At 46.0% G+C, this 23,932-nt stretch overlaps 1 protein-coding gene across 1 annotated transcript in view; it reads right to left on the reverse strand.

Annotated features, from left to right (window-relative positions):
* The window catches only part of lyve1b (lymphatic vessel endothelial hyaluronic receptor 1b), a 68,142-nt gene that overhangs the window by 18,369 nt on the left and 25,841 nt on the right, over positions 1–23,932 (reverse strand). The window contains exon 4 of the mRNA XM_034175900.1: positions 5,097–5,444. Coding sequence (XP_034031791.1) covers positions 5,097–5,444 — 348 coding nt within the window. The remainder of the gene's footprint in view (positions 1–5,096; positions 5,445–23,932) is intronic.

A 23,932-nucleotide genomic window follows, 5' to 3' on the forward strand; every position in this document is an offset into this window, starting at 1 on the left:
TTGAAATGGACAGACCTAAAGTGGAAAAGTGTGATGTGATCTGATAAGTCCACATTTCAAATTGTTTTTGGAAATCATGGATGTCATGTCCTCCGGAAAAAAGAGGAAAAAGATCATCCAGATTGTTACCAGCAAAAAGTTCAAAAGCCAGCATCTGTGATGGTGTGGGGGTGTGTTGGTGCCCATGGCATGGGCAACTTACACATCTGTGATGGCACCATCAATGCCGGGATGTCCCTGTTTATTTCAGGAAGACAATGCCAAGCTAAGTGTCCTCAGTTCCCAAACCCTTATTGAGTGTTGTTAGTAGGAAAGGTGATGTAACACAGTGGTAAACATACCACTGTCCCAGGTTTTTTGAAACGTGTTGCAGGCATCAGAGACCAGTCAGGCCTGAAAAGGCAGCATGTACCTTCCATCACCACCCTGTGGGCTCACCACCCGCTGGGGGAACCCCTGGTGTCGTGTGCACTGTCCCATGGGTGGCAGTGAAAGTCAAGGGCCTCAGTGGACTAGACCTGGGCAGCATGGGCTAGCTCTGGGGGTGTGGAACGTCACCTCGCTGTGGGGGAAGGAGCCGGAGCTTGTGCGGGAGCAGCGATACCAGTAAGGGCCCCTTCACACTCACAAACCGGAAGAAAATCTGCGAACCAAAAACAAAATGGGGAACCACAGAACATTCCACCTGTTGTCGGGAGGCATGCAGGGTTGGACAGGCATGCACGATACTGCGGTGACGGTTTTGTGCATGCTCGTGTTCGTGCATGCGAGCACGTGGAAAGTCGAGCGCACAGCTGCAGAGCAAAAAATTAGTAAGACACCAGAATTTATAATACTTAATTCCTGTTATAAAGAGTGGAGTTAGCCTCCACCTAGACGTACACCAGGAAGTAATGAAATGACTTGGATAACTGTTCTCCCTTTTATGTTTTACATGAATTACCTGATGCTCTCCTCTCATGAAGACATTAGCCGGGCTCTCGTCTCATGAAAAGCTGGCTCTTGTGTCATGAATGCATCAGCCAGCATGGTGTGTCCAGCATGCAGTGTTCCGGAGGTTGACCACATTGCAAATGTGGTATTTGTTTTAATTATTACAATGTGGGGAAATCCCACAGTGATGCGTGCCTCACGGTGATTCTCAGCATGGCACAATATTCACCAGCATTGCAGTGCCCTGACACAGCGGTCAGCTGAAGCGATATGTTTTAATTTATTCCCAAGTGAGGACAGCATTCTGACATCCACGCTTCATGGTGTAGTTATGTGATGTCATATTCTACCAGCCACTACGACACACGTACACACGTGTGTTACACATGCACGCCACATGTGTTGAGGGGGGATCTAACACTCTGGCACACCACATGTGTGTTGCTAGGTTACTCACACTTGTGTGGCACTTAGACACTTTTCAGCTCAAATGTGGTCGTCTGCTGTCTACTATTGTGCCAGGAACATGAATAGCCACGACTTTTCTAAGTGCCGGGCGAGCGGTGTTAGATGTTCGTGTGTGGCACCTGGAATTTGGCCGTCACCTGCCGAGATGGGTCGAAAGGGTCCTCACAGGGCATTCACTTTTTTTGGCCACTTGTGTGCGCAAATAGTGGTGGCGACAGCTGTACGAGGCATTTGAGGCATCTCCAATTTTTCATGAGTGGCATGCAATTACTACCACACAAACACTGTTACACAACACACAATCCCAGAAGCAATAGCAAAAACAATAAACCCAAGTCTTCAACTATAACAAGAAATTTTATAATTCTTGTAATGCTTCCTAAAGCCCACCAAAGTACCAAGTACTTTAATGTTGTCAGGACAGTTGTTCCAGGTGTTAACCCCTTTAACAGAGACATAGTGACTCTTTGCAGTAGTCCGGATCTTCAATTTCTCAACAAACAAAATTCCTCTCAAGTTATAACTGGAGTTCCTCAGTTTAAACAGATCCTGGACATGTTGTGGCAGCAGTTTATTTTTAACTTTATACATAATTTGTATTTTGATGGAGCCAACCAAGTCACAGAATTTTAGAATATGTAAACAAGCAAACAATGGATTTCTTGGCTCTCAATATGATTTGTTACAAATAATTGTTATAGCTTTCTTTTGCAACAAACACACAACACCAGCGATTCCCCCAAGGGGTGGTGAACACACAGGGTGGTGATGGAAGGTACGTGCTGCCTTTTCGGGCCTGACTGGTCTCTGATGCCTGCAACACGTTTCAAAAAAGCTGGGACAGTGGTGTGTTGACCACTGTGTTATATCACCTTTCCTTCTAACAACACTCAATAAGCGTTTGAGAACTGAGGACACTAATTGTTGAAGCTTTGTAGGTGGAATTCTTTCCCATTCTTGCTTGATGTACAGCTTCAGTTGTTCAACAATCCGGAGTCTCTGTTGTCAAATTTTGGGCTTCATATTGCATGACACATTTTCAATGGGCGACAGGTCTGGACTGCAGGCAGGCCAGTCTAGTATCCGCACTCTTTTACTACGAAACCACACTGTTGTAACACATGCAGAATGTGGCTTGGCATTGTCTTGCTGAAATAAGCAGGGATAACGTGGTCTGGGTTCCAGCGCATATAGGTATCCCAACAAATGAAAGGGTGGATAGGTTGGCCAAAAAAGCTGTGACAAAAGAAAACATAGACATCAGTATCTCTATTTCCATAGCAGAGGACAAGTGTGTGTTGTTGTCAGTAGAGGAATTAACTTACAATAGCAAAAATGCTGGGAGCAAGAGAGAAAGCGTAGGAACTTATTTTAAATAGCAAGTAGAGCAGCAGATTCAGGAAATAGTTGAAGAAAAAACGGTGGGAAAGAAAGGATGAAGTCACTGGTACTAGACTGAGAATTGGTCATACTTTTTTGAACAATGCTCTCTTCCTCCTGGGGAAACACCAGGATACACTACGTCTGGAGCACCAACAGCCAGAGACAGTGCATATTCTCATGCACTGTAATAAATATAACCCCAATTCCAATGAAGTTGGGACGTTGTGTAAAATGTAAATACAAACAGAATACAATGATTTGCAAATACTCTTCAACCTATATTTAATTGAATACACCACAAATACAAGATATTTAATGTTCAAACTGATACACTTTATTGTTTTTGTGCAAATATTTGCTCATTTTGAAATGGATGCCTGCAACACGTTTCAAAAAAACTGGGGCAGTGGTATGTTTACCACTGTGTTACATCACCTTTCCTTCTAACAACACTCTATAAGTGTTTGGGAACTGAGGACACTAATTATTGAAGCTTTGTAGGTGGAATTTTTTCCCATTCATGCTTGATGTATGACTTCAGTTGTTCAGGGTCTCCGTTGTCATATTTTGCGCTTCATAATGCACCACACATTTTCAACAGGCGACAGGTCTGGACTGTAGGCAGACCAGTCTAGAACCTGTACACTTTCATTACAAAGCCACGCTGTTGTAACACGTGCAGAATGTGGCTTGGCATTGTCTTGCTGAAATAAGCAGGGACGTCCCTGAAAAAGACGTTGCTTGGATGGCAGCATGTGTGGATGCCATCACAGATGTGTAAGTTGGCCATGCCATGGGCACTAACACACACCCATACCATCACACATGCTGGCTTTTCAACTTTGAGCTGGTAACAATCTGGGTGGCCTTTTCATCTTTTGTCCGGAGGACACGACGTCTATGATTTCCAAAAACAATTTGAAATGTGGACTCATCAGACCACAGCACACTTTTCCACTTTGCGTCTGTCCGTTTCAAATGAGCTCGGGCTCAGAGTTGCGGTGGCGTTTCTGGATATTGATGTTCTATGGCTTTCATGGTATGGTGGAGTTTAACTCGCACTTGTAGATGTAGCAACGAACTATGTATGTTAACTGACAATGGTTTTCTGAAGTGTTCCCGAGCCCATGCGGTAAGATCTTTTACACAATGATGTTGGTTTTTAATGCAGCGCCACCTGAGGGATCGAAGGTCACGGGCATTCAATGTTGGTTTTCGGCCTTGTCGCTTACGTGTAGAAAGTTCTCCAGATTCTCTGAATCTTCTGATTATATTATGGACTGTAGATGATGGAATCCCTAAATTCCATTGTTCTTAAACTGTTGGACTATTTTTTTCACGCAGTTGTTCAAAAAGTGGTGATCCTCTCCCCATCTTTGCTTGTGAATGGCTGAGCATTTAGGGGATGCTCCTTTTATACCCAATCATGGCACTCACCTGTTTCCAAACAGGTGTTTTTTGAGCATTCATCAACTTTCCCAGTCTTTTGTTGCCCCGTCCCAACTGTTTTGATATGTGTTGCAGGCATCCATTTCAAAATGAGCAAATATTTGCACAAAACAATAACGTTTAACTTTCAGTCGGCACCAAGGTGCTTCTGGCGGACCGTGAGGCACCTCAGGAGGGGAAAACAGGGAACCATCCAAGCTGTCTACAATAAGGATGGGACTCTATTGACCTCAACTGAGGATGTAATCTCCCACTGGAAGGAACACTTTGTGGAACTCCTGCATCAGACCGGAGTGCCCTCTATAGTAGTGGCAGAGCTGGAAGCTGATGGAGGATTATCATCAGTTTCCAAGTCACTGAGGTGGTCAAACAACTCTGCAGTGGCAAGGCCCCGGGAGTTGATGAGATCCGTTCAGAAATGCTGAAGGCTCTGGGTATGGGGGGATTGTCTTGGATGAGGCATCTCTTCAACATTGCGTTGAGGTCTGGGACAGTGCCTAAGGAGTGGCAAACTGGGGTGGTGGTCCCCATATTTAAGAGAGTGCCACACCTGATAGAAATGAATTTACTCCATTTTGGAATCAGGCTGTAACATAACAAAATGTGGAAAAATTGAAGCGCTGTGAATACTTTCCAGATGCACGGCATTACACAAGCAAAACAAAGCTCTTTTTAAATTGAATCTGGTGCATGAAAGTTATCCAACATCAAATCAGTTTATCCTCATTATACGCACTCGTATTTGAGTTATTATCTTCACAAACTGCATTTTACCAGCTCCATCTCTACGTTTTTCCAAAGCCTGGGAATATAAGCAAAAACAGTCTCCACTAATGTGAGAAATGTGAAAAACTATGACCTACCTCCTAAAGAAGGCTCCACAGGTTGGACAGATGGAGACAATACTGACTCACTGAAAAGAGAGGTAGAGGAAACAGAGGCAGAAGGGGAAATGTGGACAGTGACAGATGAGGTGATGAAGTTGGAGAAAGGAGGAGTATAGGAGGAGAAATGCTTCAGAGGATGGGTGGTGGAGGACAAAGCAGCCGAATGTGTTGTCTGGTCCAGCTGAGTGAAGAGTGAAGTGGGAGAGGAAACTTCAGCTGCTGTTGGCTTTGCTGAGGATGGATGTCTGCTTTCTGACGTGAGCAAAGGTGTGACAGTTGGAAGTGCCGTTACTGTAGAGGAAGACGTCAAAGTTTTGTTTAAATCTGTAAAGGGAAACAATATGCATTTTCATCATTTAGGTCAGGAGTAACTTTTCAAAATTAAGACACCATAAAATGCAGCTGTTTGCCCAACTGATAGCATTGTTTATTCTATAATAACACTATTTCAAAGAAAAAGAAGAAGAAAGCCCTTTACTGTTATAACACATAACGTTATAACACATAACGGAATTAGTCCTCTGCATTTAACCCATCCTAATTAAGTTGTACACAATCCAATCGCTAGAAGCAGTGGGAAGCCAGAGTCAGGCACCCAGGACCAACTCCAGATGCAGAGATGCTCCCTTGGTCAGGGCAGAGAATGGAGTAGACCATAATGGAAACCAGAATGCCCAGAGGAGTCCCACACAGACACTGGGAAAGCATGCAAACTGAGCCACTGTGCTGCCTCTTTATCCTCTGTGATAAAGTATGGGGTACCTCAGGATTTTGTTTTAGGTCCTTTGCTGCTTTTGTTTTGTGGAGAAGTATAGAGAAGACCAGAATGAGTTGCACTTTGTGCTTGTGGATTTAGAGAAAAATTATGACAGGGTGCCCACAAAAGAGTTGTGGTATTGTATTAGGAAGTCTGGAGTGGCAGAAAAGTATGTGAGGGTGGTGCAGGATATGTACAAGGACAGTGTGACAGTGGTGAGATTTGCAGTAGGAATGACAGATACATCCAAGGTTGAGGTGTAATTACATGAACAGACAATCATATCTGTGTGTATCTGTTTGTGTGTGTGTGTGGGCAGTGCGATGTTACAACACAAACAAACAGATATGAATGTCTGTGTGTGCGTACGTGTGTGGCTGTGCGCAGTGCACTGTTACAGCGCACACATCCTGACGTTCATATCTGTGTGTGTGTGGGGGGGGGGGGGGTGGGTGTGTGTGCATGCAGTGGTGCTGCAAGCGTCTCATGGGGCCCCAAGCAAAAAATTCCAAGGAGGCCCTCTGACCAGCTTTCATCATACAAATAGAATTAAAACAGCACTGACAAAAATGTAAAATATAAACTTTTTTATTCCAAAGTGCACATCAGCATTTTTCTAAATGTAAACATTGACCATGTGCAATTTAAAATTAGAATGCTTAAAGCCCCCGTCACACATAGCAAGAATGTGCAGGAACCATGCCCGTCATGGCAAATACTGCCATAATCCAACGCAGTCGGGAGGAAAAGAGGCGTGGTCAACAGTGTCAGAACGTATCCGGATTACCTCATCCACACCTGGATTTCTTTCACCAAAAATCAAATATAGCCTTGCATCTCAGATATACCTTCTGGCAATTTGTAGCTGAACTTTCAGGTCTTCTTTTTAATAAAATCCTCCTCTATACCACTTCATCATGAAGCTGTATAACTGGGGATACAAAATGCAAAATATGCACCATGCACAATTTCTCCAATCACAGCCACAGAAGCCTATAACTTCTTCTGAGTTTTCTGGGTGTCTTGGTGTCTTTCCTCACTCTTCTTCTTGCACAGTCACTCAGTTTTTGAGAACTGTCTACTTCACACAGATTTACCATAGAGTGCCATACTGTTTGTATTTCTTCATAACTGATTTAAATAAAGTTCAAGACATATTCAGTGACTTGGAAATGTTCATGTATCCATCCCCTGACTTGTCTGAAGAAAACTGGCAAACTGATTATTTACAGGTATTATACCAAAGGGCCTGATGACTTATGCAACCCATCATCTTGGCTTTTATATTTTTAATTAATTTATATTAAGTTGCAGAGATTTGCTTTCAGTTTGAGTCTAAGGAAGATCATTTTAGAATTTTTTATATTGAGAAGCCTAATTTACTTTTTGTATTTGAAATGCCATAACCAAATGAAAATGCGTGAAATACCAAGGGGCTGAATAATTTTGCAACCCACTGTGTTTCCAAAGCACACATTATCTTTTTTTCAGTGTAAACATTATATGTGCAATTTAAAATAGAAATTCTGCAAAGTAATACAATACAACAATCAAAACCAGAACAATAAAAATGTAAATAATAACTAAAAAGTGCAAAGATCAAACAGTGCAAAATTAGCATAATACCCTTTGTGCACTATCAGTGATGCTTACGAGCCTTGGGGCCCTGTCGCACCTTGACGATTTAGCCAGTGTATGCTGACTGTAGTAAAAACACTGGCATATGATGACATACGTCTAATAAGTTATGCAGTTGTCATACCTTGATGATTTAGCCAGCATATGTTAACAGTCCCGTTTCCACCGAGTGGTTATGGTTGGTACTGCACAGCATGATACGTGTCAGAACAGTTAAGTCTGGCTGGGTTTGTGTTTCCACTACTGGCAGAACCCTTTTGCTTGGCAGGTGGAACACTTAAATATTGAAGAGCACATCATCAAGCACGTGTATACTGTCACGCGATGTCTCTTCTCTACACAAAGGCAAAACAGGGGAATTTAACATTATTTTATTTTTGTCTTGGTGGATCATGGGATTTATTTTCATTGCCTGCAGAATGCTGAAGAGTCAACTGGTGCCTGTGGTAAATGCTGGCATGAATGAATAATGCACTGTGATGCTTTCAACTTTTAAAATAAGTTAATTGACCTGTTGTGGCACAAAAAGTCTGCGTTCTCTGGTTCAGGATGAGAAACGCACCGGGAGCAGAAAAAAACTACAGAGGGACTTCTTTAAAATGTTACATTTCTTCAGCCACAACAAGGAATTAAAGTATTTTCAGATGTTGCTTTCCAAAATCATAATGCTTTATGTGAACAAGTTTTTGTCAGGCTGTGAGGATGAATCCGACTGAAATGAACAGGTACTTTATATTTACTCTGTGTGTGAATGGTTTAAATATTTGAAAGAGTCTGTTTGCATGAGGACTGCAGCTTTCAGCCAATCAATGGACAGCATCAATGGACGTATTTTGACGTATGAGAAACTAACAAGAAACGTGTCAACAATCGCATAACTCACCTACTACAAGTTATGGCCTGCATATGTGGAACTGTGCATGCCAAAAATTGTTCGAGGTACTCGGCGTATTACAACGTATATCAGCATGCTTCAACGTGCTCTTAACCTATACAAAACTTACTCATAACTTATTAGATGTACGCATGTACTGTTGGTATACACTGGCTAAATCGTCAAGGTGCGACAGGGGTGTTGGCTTGTGCAAAGGCTGTTACCATGTCATTCAAATCCTAAGACCTTATCACTTGTTGAAATGAGGGCAAGGGATGGAGGTAGTGTTGTTTGAAGGAACATGGATTGAGTGCAAGTTTGCTCAGTATTAAAATGGGTAAAAAACAGTCCACCCCTTTCACAACAGAGGTTAACAGCAATGTTAAAAGATAGATAGAAAAGATGAACAGATAAAGGTGAGACTTAGCAAGGAAGTGGATTTTCTTGCTGAAACTGTAGTTTGAGAGCAGCTGAAGAAAGCAGGGGAAGGCAGAGATCCAATTGAGAGATATGAGAATACTTTTGGACCCATCACCTCCTGCAGGATCAGCAGGCAGAACTGAATGTATCCTTTTTCAAGGATGATGTGTGAAGAGATAAGAGGTGGTTGGCCGTATGAAGTCTCATTTAGAGAGTGCAAGTTGGAGTTAGTGGAGAGTGTGTTGCTGTCAGATAAATACTCCCTTCCTGTTACGTGAGTTACATGTCTGAATGCGTAAAAGTGTGGAAAAAGGTGGCAGATCATGTACGAATGAGTGAATCTAAAGCTGAGAGAGACTATTCAGAGAAATGTGAGAGACTTGCCGTTTTTGGAGTCAGCACTGTAGACTAGGGCAGCCAAAATGACAAGGATTAATCAAAAATACCCCGACTGTATTGAGGCAAAGGTGAGCGCTGTGATATACGGATGGTTAAAGAGATAGCCTACAAATACTCAAAATGCTGGTGAATTGTTGTATGTGCTGGGACATTCTTGTTGTGTGGGCCGCCAGAAGAGGAGGTACTGCTGGCCAACGCCAGAGGGCGCCCTGCCTGTTGTCGGGTTTCAGGCACCAAAGGGCGCAGTTGCCATCCAGGAGCCAGGACTCATCAACCATCAACTGCACAATAAAACCTGGAGGAGACACCACATCTCTGCCGAGATATCAGCTTACCTCACAGGTAACCTCTCAGCCGTTTCTGTGCCGTTTGCACATTATCTGCTACTGAGTTTGCAGTCATAACCTTTGTATGCTCGCAGCTTGGAGCTGGGTTTTGTGGAGGTTGGAAGGAGTTGGCGTTTCCTACTCCTCACTTTCCTGAAACATTAAGTATACTATTTGTACTGCACGTTCTCAGCGTTCCTGTTTCTGGGAGTGGTGGATTATTCCCTCAGGAAGGAATTGTGACTTTTTGCTGACTGCTTACTGGGTGTCCACACACCCACCATTAACCTGTTTTTGTTCCTGCCAGCAGTGCCGGATCTGACAGCTGGAAGCAGAGGCCACCTGGGGACTCGGGACTTGGCGGTTCCGGCATACTGCAGGTCTCCGTTGGCGGTAGAACCTTGTGGGCCCCGGCTCTTCTCTGGATAGGCGTCCCCTACCCTCGGGCCTGCCCACATGTCACCAGTTGTATTTTGTGATTGACTGTCTAAAGCAGTATTCGAGCTGTTGTGCACATTTGCCGCAATAAATTCTATTTATTGGTTTATCTATTGACCGTTCATTTATGCCCCCTGTTGTGGGTCTGTGCATTACATTTCCCCCAACAGGATATCTCAGCCAGCGTCATGGACTCCGTGGGGCACATACCATCTGTTGAACGATCAATGGAGACGCAAGGTGCACAGGCTCCAGCAGGAGGCAGATTGGGTGAGTTGCAGAAAATATTAACCACCCTCGCTGCTTGGTTGTGTCTGGAAACCACAGGGAGGAGCTCGTGTTCTTTGTAACACCTTCTACCTCCAGAGGGATTCTGGGCTATCCATGGATTAGTAAGAACAATCCCCAGATCGATTGGCCATCTGGGGTTGTGGCTCAATGGAGCGAAACCTGCCACCGGGAGTGTTTAAGATCCTCGGTTCCACCCGGTGTCACTGCTAAAGAGGAGGTTCGAGTCCCCCCCAATCTTACGGTGGTGCTGGCGGAGTACCACGATCTTGCTGACGTTTTCAGCAAAGATCTGTACTCACGCTTCCCCCGCATCGACTGTATGATTGTGCCATTGATTTGATCCCGGGCGCTGAGTATCCGTCCAGCAAGCTGTACAACCTCTCACACCCCGAGCGCGAATCAATGGAGACCTACATCCGGGAATCTTTAGCTACCGGGTTGATCCGGAACTCTTCCTCCCCGTTAGGTGCGGGTTTCTTTTTCGTGGGCAAGAAGGACGGCGGACTCTGTCCATGCATTGATTACAGACGGCTGAACGAGATTACGGTTCGCAACCGATACCCGTTGCCTCTGTTGGATTCAGTGTTCATGCCCCTGCATGGAGCCAAAATCTTTACAAAGTTGGATCTTAGGAATGCGTATCACCTGGTTTGGATCCGGAAGGGAACCAAATGGAAGACGGCATTTAACACCCCGTTAGGTCACTTTGAGTACCTGGTCATGCCGTTTGGCCTCACTAACATCCCCGCGACGTTCCAAGCATTGGTAAACGACATCTTGCGGGACTTCCTGCATTGGTTCGTCTACGTATACCTAGACGATATCCTCATCTTCTCCCTGGATCCTGAGACTCATGTAAAGCATGTACGTCAGGTCCTGCAGCGCTTGTTGGAGAACCGGCTGTTTGTGAAGGGTGAGAAGTGCGAGTTCCACCGTACTTCTTTGTCCTTCCTGGGGTTCATCATCTCCTCCAACTCTGTACTACCCGATCCGGCCAAGGTAGTGGCGGTGAGAGATTGGCCCCAACCGGCAAGCCGTAGGAAGCTGCAACAGTTCCTCGGCTTCGCTAATTTCCATCGGAGGTTTATTAAGGGCTATAGTCAGGTTGTTGGTCCCCTTACAGCCCTGACCTCCCCAAAAGTTCCCTTCACCTGGTCAGATTGGTGTGAAGCCGTGTTTAGGGAGTTGAAACGCCAGTTCTCCTAGCCACCAGTTTGTTGTGGAAGTAGATGCCTCTGACTCAGGGATAGGAGCCGTGCTGTCCCAGAGCGGGGAGTCCGATAAGGTTCTCCACCCCTGTGCTTATTTCTCCCACAGGTTGACCCCGACAGAGCACAATCGGGAGCTCCTGGCGGTGAAGGAGGCCCTGGAGGAGTGGAGACACTTGTTGGAGGGAGCTGTGGTTCCATTCACGGTTTTCACTGACCATCGGAACCTGGAGTATATTTGGACCGCTAGGCGTCTGAACCCCAGGCAAGCCCGTTGGTCTCTATTTTTTGGACGTTTTGACTTCAGGATCACCTATCACCCCGGGACCAAGAACCAGCGGTCAGATGCACTGTCCCGGGTGCATGAAGAAGAAGTCAAAACGGAGCTGTCAGATCCACCAGAAAACATCATCCCGGAGTCCACTATTGTCACCACACTGACGTGGGACATGGAGAACATCGTCAGGGAGGCCCTGACGCATCACCCGGACCCCAGCGTTGGACCATCAAACCGTTTGTGCGTCCCACCAGACGCTAGGACTGCAGTTTTGGACTTCTGTCATGGTTCTAAGCTCACCTGCCATCCAGGGGTGCGAAGGACCATGGCAGTTGTCCAGCAGCAGTTCTGGTGGGCATCTTTGGAAGCCGACGTCCAGGAGTATGTCCGGGCCTGTACCACCTGTGCCAGGGGCAAGGCAGTCCACCAACCAGAGAAGGGACTCCTCCAGCCACTGCCAGTGCCTCGTCACCCCTGGTCCCACATCAGCCTGGACTTCGTCATGGGTCTCCCTGTGTCCCAGGGAATGACAACCATCCTGACGATAGTGGAACGGTTCTCCAAGGCGGCCCACTTCGTGGCCCTCCTGAAGCTCCTGACAGCCCAGGAGACTGCAGACCTCCTGGTCCACCACGTCGTACGTCTGCATGGTATCCCTGCGAACATTGTCTCCGACCGTGGTCCCCAGTTCTCCTCGCAAGTCTGGAGGAGTTTCTGTAGGGAACTGGGGGCCACCGTGAGCCTTTTGTCCAGGTACCACCCTCAGACCAACGGACAGGCAGAGCGGGCCAATCAGGAGCTGGAACAGGCCTTGCGATGTGTGACATCCGCGCACCCGACAGCCTGGAGTCAACATCTGGCCTGGATTGAGTACGCTCATAACAGGCAAGTCTCGTCTGCAACCGGCCTCTCCCCGTTCGAAGCGTGTTTGGGGTACCAGCCCCCATTGTTTCCGGCTGTGGAGGGAGAGTTCGGGGTTCCCTCGGTCCAGGCCCACCTCAGGAGGTGCTGTCGGGTGTGGCAAACAGCCCGCTCTGCCCTGCTGAAAGCCCGGACGAGGGCGAAGAGCCATGCAGACCGCCGACGCGCCCCGGCCCCAGAATATCAGCCCGGGCAGGAGGTCTGGCTGTCTACAAAAAACATCCCACTCAACACGGAGTCACCAAAACTGATGGACAGATATATTGGACCATTCAAGATCGCCAAAATCATCAGTCCAGCTGCAGTGAAGCTGAAACTCCCAGCTTCACTGCGGATCCATCCAGTTTTTCATGTCTCCAAGATCAAACCGTATCACACCTCGGACCTTTGCACCCCCGGACCACCACCGCCTCCTGCCCGCATCATCGACTGCGAGCCTGCGTGGACAGTCCGCAGGCTCCTAGATGTTCGCCGGAGGGGTCGGGGTCTCCAATATCTGGTGGACTGGGAGAGTTACGGACCTGAAGAACACTCCTGGGTGAAGAGGAGCTTCATCCTAGATCCGGCCCTCCTGGCCGAGTTCTACCAGCGACACCCCGACAAGCCTGGTCGGGCACCAGGAGGCGCCCGTTGAGGGGCGGGTCCTGTTGTGTGGGCTGCCAGAAGAGGAGGTACTGCTGGCCAATGCCAGAGGGCGCCCTGCCTGTTGTCGGGTTTCAGGCACCAAAGGGCGCAGTTGCCATCCAGGAGCCAGGACTGACAGCTGTCAGCAATCACCATCAACTGCACAATAAAAGCCTGGAGTGAGACACTACATCTCTGCCGAGATATCAACTTACCTCACAGGTAACCTCTCAGCCATTTATGTGCCGTTAGCACATTATCTGCTACTGAGTTTGCAGTTGTAACCTTTGTATGCTCGCAGCTTGGAGCTGGGTTTTGTGGAGGTTGGAAGGAGTTGGTGTTTCCTACTCCTCACTTTCCTGAAACATTAAGTATACTATTGGTACTGCACGTTGTCAGTGTTCCTGTTTCTGGGAGTGGTGGATTATTCCCTCAGGAAGGAATTGTGACTTTTTGCTGACTGCTTACTGGGTGTCCACACACCCACCATTAACCTGTTTTTGTTCCTGCCAGCAGTGCCGGATCTGACAGCTGGAAGCAGAGGCCACCTGGGGACTCGGGACTTGGCGGTTTCAGCATACTGCAGGTTTCCGTTGGCGGTGGAACCTTGTGGGCCCTGGCTCTTCTCTGGATAGGCGTCCCCTACCCTTGGGCCTGCCCACACGTCACCAGTTGTATTTTGTGATTGACTGTCTAAAAGCAGTATTCGAGCTGTTGTGCACATTTGCAGCAATAAATTGTATTTATTGGTTTATCTATTGACCATTCATTTACGCCACCTGTTGTGGGTCCGTGCATTACACTTCCCTCTACAATTCTGGGATTTTCAATTTTGATAGTATCCAGTGAAATATAAATTTAAATGTGTCAGCATAACTTAGGGCCCCTTCACACATAGTACGACTAAGTACAAATTGGGCACACCACTGCGATGTGGTTACACATTGCGCAGCTGCTGTGAAAAAAATACATAAATTAAAAATAAAAAAATACATGCTGCCACAGTTTCTTGCACATGGGAACACAGTGCAAGCAGCTGCAGCATGTGTAACCACATCGCACAGCTGCTGTGAAAATAAAAAAAACAAAAAAAACATGCCACCCAAGGGATTCGAACCCGCACTTTCCAAAAACTCTGATTGCCAGCCAGAATCTTTACCATTGAGCTACCATCGCCGTCCTGTAAAAGGTGCAGGAAAATGCCTGATATCAAGAAGGATATTGACATATAAACAAATAAATAAATAAAACCATGCACCATACAAAAACACTGCATTTTATTGAATTCCTCTTAACAAGCGGGCAAAACAAGTATGATCCGTCTGTTCCTCTGTAGATGACCCACATGTAGTCATGAAATGACATGAATGAGAAGCAGGGTGCTCTTATCATGTCCACATCTGCTAGCGGCGTGTCTTGTGGACAGCACACCACAGGACAGATGCCATGTCATGTAGAACAGAGCTCACGTGGGTGACGTGGCATTCCGATCGCCCGCTGAATCTCATCTGATGGTCTGTTTCACCTGGGACAGCCTGTCAAGGTGCGCCATTTTTGGTGGGGTGGCATCGTAGGCACCAGCACTGAAAAAAAAAAAAATAATAATCTCCCCTACAAAATGTTTTTCTTGTCACTGTGTGTGGAACTGGCAAACTGGCATCCCTGCAGGGAGCGGCAGGTGCCCTGCTTGCTGTCAGAGTTCACAGAAGCAGTGAGAAGGTGAGAGAAATGTAGAGGGGCGTGTGTTGGACAGTTCACCTCAATGGAAGGGAAAAGGCGGGGGTGGTTCGTGGGCTAAAGTCAGTTACACCTCGACTTTCTTCCAAATAACTCACATCTCATTCATAATATTATAAATACAGATGTATAATTCCTGCATGTTTTTCTGAATTGTGTGAAATGTTCTGCCGCACACAGAGAGGATTTGGCTGCATCCCGAGCTGGGCGCAGCCTAATCCTCTCCTTGTGCGACAGGAACCCGGCGACAGGCGCTCTCCTGCAATGTGGTCTGTGGATCATCCAGCAAAAACGAGGCAGGCAGCCTTTGAAAGCTGACAGACAATGTGTAAGAACGGGTTTGAATGTCACCGGAGAGAACCAACTGCCCACTTGTGGGGAAAAAAGTTTGCAGAAAGGAGAGCCTGCCTATTTGTAAAGACAGCTTAGAACTTATGCTGTGTTCACATTACTAGCTGAAGTGACTGAATCTGACCCTTTTTTGTGTGTGTGTTTTTACAAAAATTTTCCAGCAACTGGCAACTCTTTTGTCATATACACTGACAAAGTAATAATAATAATAATAATAATAATAATAATAATAATAATAATAATAACAATAATAACATTTAAAATGAGGCTTATCTTCATAATTAACTGGTTTATTTGAGGGAGAAAAAGAATCACATTTGATTTCATTGGCATGGGAACGCTAGTAACATTTCAGTTTAGAATTTCTTTTGACCCACTGATGAAGAGCAAAAATTAGGAAGAAAAAGGCAAATTCTACATGATCAAATTTCTGTCTAACCTAAAACTTTAGCAAATTAGTTAATGTTAAGTATTTACACATTTAGCCTAATATTTACAAACATCAAGCTAAATATTTAGCTAAATGTTGAGACGAATATGCACCTTAATAAAAGAGCTAATTGTTGACAGACAGGTTCTGAAAGACAGATTTAAATAAAGCGTCTAATGACAGACATTTAACATGTAAGGGTGTGTTTATTCACAATTGCAACTCATGGATGTTTTGAGCTATTTTGTAGCCTGCAGTCTTTTGATATCAATTTCAATTGAAGAGGCATTTGTAAGATATTAATAATAATATAATCATTTTAAAAATGGCTGTTTGTGCAAAATTTTGTGGTGGTGGTGGTGGGTGGGCTCGGAGGGGGTCTCGCGCTCGCTGCAGCCCATTGCAACAGCGATATATGTTTTTATGTGTCCACTTGAGGACAGCGAGCAGGCACACACACATCACAGTGGACAGTTTTTAGTTCATGTCCGTCCAAACATGGTACGTGTTCTCCACCTGGGACGTCCAGAACCACAGATCTCCACAGCTGCTCCTGTCGGCGGACACACCCCATCATAGTGCAGCAGATAAGAGAATAATTAGAGGGGAATCCTGCAAATGGTGATAAAAGCATCAAATTCGACAGAAATACTCCTCAGACAATCCTCTTATGAAAAAACATGGCCACTTGAATTTTCAATCGGTGGTCAGGTAGGGGTCAACTGAAGAATTACACAGAGGTCAAAATTAAAAGATGCTCCAATCATATTGAAAAATATTCCACATTATTTGCCTGATCATAAAGATTCCAAAAAGGTATAGTTTGGACTATCTGTGACTGAATTCTATGGAGTTACGGGATAAAAACAGCAAGAATGGTGACCAAGGTCAGTTTCATTTTGTAGAGGGGTCAAAAGCTAAAGTTGCTCCAATTTTGGTAAAAAGCGATGCAAATTACTAGTTGGGTTAACACGGTTTTAAAAAGGAATACTTTGGACCATGTATCATCCTTACTTATCACGCTACGGGGTAACATATCTCACATGTCATAGAATCCATGTTGTGCTGCCTTTGTTTGCTGCACCTTGCTGCTGGATCTGCCTCACTCCCCCTCCCTTCCTGTGGAACTGATTAGATTCACCTGTTCACACTCATCAACCTCCTGTACAAATACTGCTTCTCTTCATGCTCTCAGACGCTGGAAACTACAGTTGCCTCCAGGTTTCCTCTGCCTCGTCTCTGCAGCATTTTTTGTTCCATGTTTCTAAGTTGTAAACTAACTTTGTGTTTCTTGTGTCCTCAGTGCTCCTGGTCCCGTCAGCTTAACTGTGCCGCCTGGTCCTCTTCTGAGCTGGTTCCGGACGAACTGTGTTTGGGTGTGACGTTCCTGCCTCCCGTGTGCTCCAGCGGTCTCTCCTTCCTCAAGTGCCTGGCTTCCTGGTTTATACTATTTACAATACATATCAATAAATCATTATATTTTTGTACTTTGGCCTGTTTTCTGCATTTTGGGTCCTAACTAACTATCCCGTGGGTTTATTCCTAACAGGAGTTTCCAGCCAGCGACCTCCCAGCAATTGTTGGCCGTCAAGCAAGACAACCGTAGTGTGGTGGCATAATCCACTGAATTCCGCATCTTGGCGGCCAAATTGGGCTGGAACGCTGCGCTACAGAGCGTTTGTATCAACGGCTTATCTGAGATGCTTAAAGACGAGCTGGCGGTCCGCAATCTTCCCTCATTCCTCAATGACCTCATCTCTTTAACCATTCAAATTGATAATGAATGCCGGGTTCGCCCCAAAAAGAATGCTCGCCAATAGACCCCAGACTATTGGTGAGCCGCACTCATTTTTTAGTGGGAAACGCTTCACGTACCCAAATCCTGGTCACACTGTTCTTTTCCAATCAGTCATTTAAACTCCAGGCCCATTTAGATTCTGGTGCCGACGCCAATTTCGTGGATCCTAGCGTGATCGACCAGGCCCACATTCCTGTGACTGAATTACGCTCCCCTATCCAGGTCTTGGCACTTAATGGCACTCCTCTCCCCGCTATAACACATCAGACTGTTCCTGTCTCATTGCTAGTTTCTGGTAATCATCATGAGTCTATTCAATTTTTTGTTTACACATCCACTCCACTGATTGTTTTAGGACACCCCTGGTTAATCTTACACAATCCGGACATTGATTGTGCCTTCCATCAGACCTCCGTGTCCTTCCTTGGGTTCATATTTGAACACAATCAGATTAGACCAGATCCAGCCAAAGTCTCTCCCGTAGTGAAATGGCCAACTCCCTCCAATCACAGACAACTTCAACAGTTCCTAGGATTTGCTAATTTTTTCCATCGTTTCATACGTAACTTTAGTCAAGTAGCTGCCCCTCTCCATAAACTCACTTCTTCCAAGTCAGTTTTCATTGGTCCACTGAAGCCAAATGAGCCTTTCAGTCCCTTAAACGTAGATTTACCACCGCTCCTGTCCCCATTCAACCCGATCCAGACCACCAGTTTGTTGTGGAGGTCGACGCCTCCGACATCAGGATCGGGCCCATGCTCTCCCAGAGGGCTGAGGGCGACAAGCTATTGCACCCTTGTGCTTTTTTATTCCCAGCGGCTCTCTCCTGCTGACTGCAACTACGATGTTGGTGACCGGTAACTCTTGGCCATGAAGGAGGCACTGGAGGAGTGGAGACACTGGCTGGAACGTATGTCTATTCCATTTGTTGTTTGGACTGATCATAAAAACTGGCTTACATTCAAAATGCCAAGAGACTCAATTCCAGACAGGCCAGGTGGTCTTTACTTTTTGTCCGATTTAACTTCACCCTCACCTACAGACCTGGTTCCAAAAATGTAAAACCTGTTGCCTTGTCACGCCAGTTTGCTCCTGAGGACTACTCCCCTATACCAGACTGCATCCTTCCCAGCCACATGGTTGTAGGCGCCCTCTCCTGGGACATTGAGCAAGTCATCCGGGAGGCCCAGAGAACTCATCCTGACCCTGGAGGGGGATCTCCCGGCTGCCTATTTGTGCCTCCCTCAGCCAGATCTGATGTCCTACAATTTGTTCATTCCTCCAAATTCTCCTGTCATCCAGGCATTCATAGAACCATACACCTGTTCAGCAGCATTTCTGGTGGCCATCTCTCTAAGCAGACACACCCATGAGTTTGTCAACACCTGCACCATCTGCAGCCGAAATAAATCTTCTCACCATTAGCCATCTGGTCTTCTTCGTCCGCTTCCCACACCTGGTCGACCATGGTCCCACATCTGCCTGGATTTCGTCATCGGATTGCCTCCCTCAAGCGGAAATACAGTCATCCTCACCATCCTGGATCGGTTTTCAAAGGCAGCACACTTCCTGGCCCTGCCCAAGTTACCCTCGGCGCTGGAGACTGCAAACTTCCTGGTCCACCATGTGTTCTGGCTGCATGGCATCCCCCTGGACATTGTGTCAGATCGAGGTCCCCAGTTTACATCTCAGTTCTGGAAAGCCTTCTGTGTGGCCTTGCGGGCTTCGGTCAGTCTCTCGTCTGGATTCCATCCCCAAACCAACAAGCAGGTGGAGCGGGCTAACCAGGAATTGGAAGCCGCCCTTCACTGTGTCACATCCTCCCACCCAACTTCCTGGAGTACTCACCTGCCATGGGTGGAATATGCACATAATTCCCACTTGAGCTCGGCCACCGGCCTGACGCCTTTTGAGTGCTCTGTGGGTTATCAACTGCCTCTGTACCCTGCTCAGGAATTGAACCTCTCAGTGCCTTCTGTCCAGGTCCATCTGCGGCATTGTCAACGAGTCTGGCAGACTCCCCACTCCACCCTTCTCTGGACGAGGGAGAGGACTATTCACCATGCAGACCGGCATCATGCCCCGGCTCCCCATTACTGGCCTGGCCCAAAGATCTGGCTGTCCACCAAGGATGTGCCTCTTAAGGCAGCCACCAAAATGCTGGTTCCTCGATTCCTGGGTCCATTTGTTATCGATAAGATTGTCAACCCTGCAGCTATTAGGCTCAAATTGCCTCGGACCCTCAGGATCCATCCTGTCTTCCACATGTCTCATCTTAAACCAGTCTGTTCCAGCACCTTGTGCCCGCCTGCTTCTCCCCCTACTGCCCGGACTGTGGATGGCCATCCTGCCTGGACGGTGAGCTGCATCCTCGATGTTCGTCCCCGGGGGCCGGGGCTTCCAGTATCTGGTGGACTGGGAGGGGTATGGACCTGAGGAGCATTCCTGGGTCTTGTGGGGCCTTATTTTGGACCCCTCCCTCATCTCTGACTTCTATCTGGCTCATCCGGGTCAGCCTGGTAGGTCACCTGGAGGCTCCCATTGAAGGGGGGGGGGGGGGGGGTCCTGTTGTGCTGCCTTTGTTTGCTGCACCTTGCTGCTAGATCTGCCTCACTCCCCCTCTCTTCCTGTGTCTGTTGGAGCCACTTGTGGAACTGATTATATTCACCTGTTCACACTCATCAACCTCCTGTACAAATACTGCTTCTCTTCACGCTCTCAGATGCGGGAAACTACAGTTGCCTCCAGGTTTCCTCGGCCTCGTCTCTGCGGCATTTTTGTTCCATGTTTCTACGTTGCAAACTAACTCTGTGTTTCTTGCATCCTCAGTCCTCCTGGCTCCGTCAGCTTAACTGTGCCACCTGGTCCTGTTCTGAGCTGGTTCTGGACGAACTGTGTTTGGGTGTGACGTTCCTGCCTCCCATGTACTCCAACGGTCTCTCCTTCCTCCAGTGCCTGGCTCCCCGGTTTATACTATTTACAATACATATCAATAAATCATTATATTTTTGTGCTTTGGCCTGTTTTCTGCATTTTGGGTCCTAACTAACTATCCTGTGGGTTTATCTCTAACAATCCAATAGACGTAGACCTTGTTTGACCTTTACTTTGGAGACCAAGCATTCAGCACTGTCAACACTATTCCATTTATTAATCCTATTAGCTCAACCAATAATTTGCATCACTTTTTTACCAAAATTGGAGCAACTTTAACTTTTGACCCCTGCACAAAATGAAACTGACCTTTGTCACCATTCTTGCTGTTTTTATCCTGTAAGTCCATAGAATTCAGTCACAGATAGTCCAAACTATAACTTTTTGGAATCTTTATGATCAGGCAAGTAATGTGGAATATTTTTCAATATGATTGGAGCATCTTTTAATTTTGACCTCTGTGTAATTCTTCAATTGACCCCTACCTGACCATCAATTGAAAAGTCAAGTGACCAATTGTTTTTTTTTCAAAAGAGGAGTGTCTAAGGAGTATTTCTGCCAAATTTGATGCTTTTATCACCATTTGCATGATTTTTTCAGTTATCAGTTCAGCGCACACAGACACACAAAAACAGACACACCTTTGCAAACAGACACACCTGTGTCTGTTTGTAAAGCCACACTCGTGGGAGCATTTAGACAAATTTCACATCCAGCTTGAAAATGATTGTCTGCTGACTGTTGTCATGTCAGTAGTCCGAATGGCCACACATTTTCTAAGTGCCAGAGGAGCGGTGTTAGATGTTTGTGCGTGTCAGCTGGAATGTGGTCGACACCTGCCGCAAGAAGGTTTGATGGGCTCTCATAGCACACACACTGTCTTTCAGCCGCTGGTGTCCGCAGATAGTTGTAGCAACAGGTGTATGAAGCATTGGAGGCAGCTACGATTTTACACATATTGCATAAGATTCCTGCTTCATATGCACTTTATGCACAATTCAACCACATTTATACTATGTGTGAAGGGGCCCTAAACAATGAGTTTTAAAATGGTAGCTGGATCTTGAAGTTGAGTTTACTTATGTTTTTAAGGCAGCAATCAAACTTTTGTTTTAAGTTGAATCACCCTGATAATTTTTTAAAGTGTAGAAGAGATGATGAATTCCTGTTTCTGGATGCTGCTGTAAATCAGAATAGGAGCAGGATGAGAGCAGTTCAGAGTCTGAGGAAGAGGATGGTAGACAAGAGGACGCTCCCAAGGAGAAGCAGTCAGAGGACACTCCCAGCCCTTCCTCACTGACAGGCGCAGGGAAGCAGAAAGAATCACAGACATCAGCTGGTAGGGTGAAAACCAGATCAGACTAAAGTGAATGAGGGCCAGCCAGGAACATGGAATAGTTATAATGCACCTAAAATCATGATAGGAGATACAGCTTTTTGTAAACCTTGGACACCAAGTGAAGTGATGGAAATTATAAAAAAAAAGCACCAAAATCCCAGAAAACATCCAGGTGGTTACATTATTTGGCTAAAGCAAGTATACATTGTCCACAACTGTCTGATACCTGATGTTAAACAACTGATAACTTTTACTTATAGTAATGATTGGTCAGCATTGAGTATGCTGATTTTACTGACAATTGCCAGTGTGCCGACAACACAGCCATGACTGTATGCTTGATGGTAAAGCTAAAGATGCTGTGTGCTATGCAATGCAATAATATTTCACACATTTTTCACTGCACGCAGGAAAGCACAGTACCACAGTTCATTCACTGGTTCATGTTGTGTGCTGGGGTGTTTGGCTGGCTTGGTTTTTGTTTTCTGTTTCTCCCACCAGGTGGTATGCATTCAGGACTGAGTGGCTGAGCATCAGGACCTCACCCTGAACACCTGAGGCTTGTTATCACGTGCAGGTCATCAGGGCTCACAGCTGTGGTGTATTTTGTCTTAATCAGAGATTGCTGCATTTAAACCTCGAATGCACAGTGTGTGATTGCCAGAGACTCGACCTTGTGAGCAGACGTGTGAGATCGACGTCAGGAGAACAATCTCACCATCACGGACGCAGAGACCGCTCCAGGTTTGACGCCACAGTCTGTGAAGGAGGATTGGGTGAGGTCTCACGCTCTTCAGCACACTTCCTGAGGTAATTTGGTTTTGGTGACTTTTATGAAGTAATGACAGTGGATTTGGTGTCCCTCACACCTTGTGTTATTGAGCTGTCACGTTATGCTAATTGTCTAATCAGCTTCTGCTGCAGTGGAGATTTGAACTGAGTTGTTCCGTGCCTGCAGGGTGAGAAGCTGATGTATAGATTTAAGCCAGGAAGTGTTTGCTGATTGCGTGCACCTTTGAGTTGTGTCTCTCTGTGTGGAGTTGGACTCACCTCCATGTTTTCTTTCTTCACAGACTCGGTTTGTCGCGGCCACCTGGGGGGTGTCGGCGGGGTCCCTGGGTCCGAACTGCTGTGGCTCTGGACCGTTTGCGCTGTTGAGAGCGCGCCGTGTTTTCACTTCACCAGACCGCGGACATTTTTGGTTGTTTATCACTCACTGTTATGTTTATTAAATTCTGTTATCCTTTGAACCGTGCTCTGCTTATTTTATGCTGGGTCCTTCAAACGCTGGGTCGGTGCTCCGACCGCGTCCGAAACATAACAGTTCACGTCTAACTAGAGACGGTAACAAGCTCTTTGTCATTCAAATATTTCTCCAAAATGTAAGACCAAACATGTAACTAAGGCCTATATGTACACACACACAAAAAATGGATTTCTTAATATAAAGTAAATCCAGTTTTGTGAGAAATGGAGTGTTGGATTATTTTTGTCCCCTGTACACCACATAAAGATGTACATGAAGGAAAAATAATTCCTGTCTAACACAGTCAAGGGGAGAAAATTGGAATTTTGGAAATTTGGAAGCTTGAGCAAAGATGTACAGTTGTGCTCAAAAGTTTACACACACTGGCAGAATTTTTTTTGGCCATTTTTCAGAGAATATGAACGATAACACAAAAAGTTTTTTTTCACTCATGGTTAGTGGTTGTGTGAAGCCATTTATTGTTAAACAACTGTATTTACTCTTTAAATCATAATGACAACAGAAACAAACCAAATTACCCTGATCAAAAGTTTACATAGCCTGGTTGACACAAACAGCTTTGAATGGCTACAAAAGGTAACCATCCTCACCTGTGATCTGTTTTCCTGTAGCTAGTGTGTGTATGAACGGTCAGTGAGTTTGTGGGCTCCTGACAGACCCTTGCATCTTTCATCCAGTTCTGCACTGACATTTCTGGTTTCTGAGTAATACAAAAGGCAAAAGAATTTTCAAAGAAAGGAGGTCTGGGCGGCTTTGCTTGAGCTGCTGCCCCCGTGACCCGAC

Source organism: Thalassophryne amazonica, chromosome 8 (genome assembly GCF_902500255.1).
Source record: "Thalassophryne amazonica chromosome 8, fThaAma1.1, whole genome shotgun sequence".
Taxonomy (NCBI): Eukaryota; Metazoa; Chordata; class Actinopteri; order Batrachoidiformes; family Batrachoididae; genus Thalassophryne; species Thalassophryne amazonica.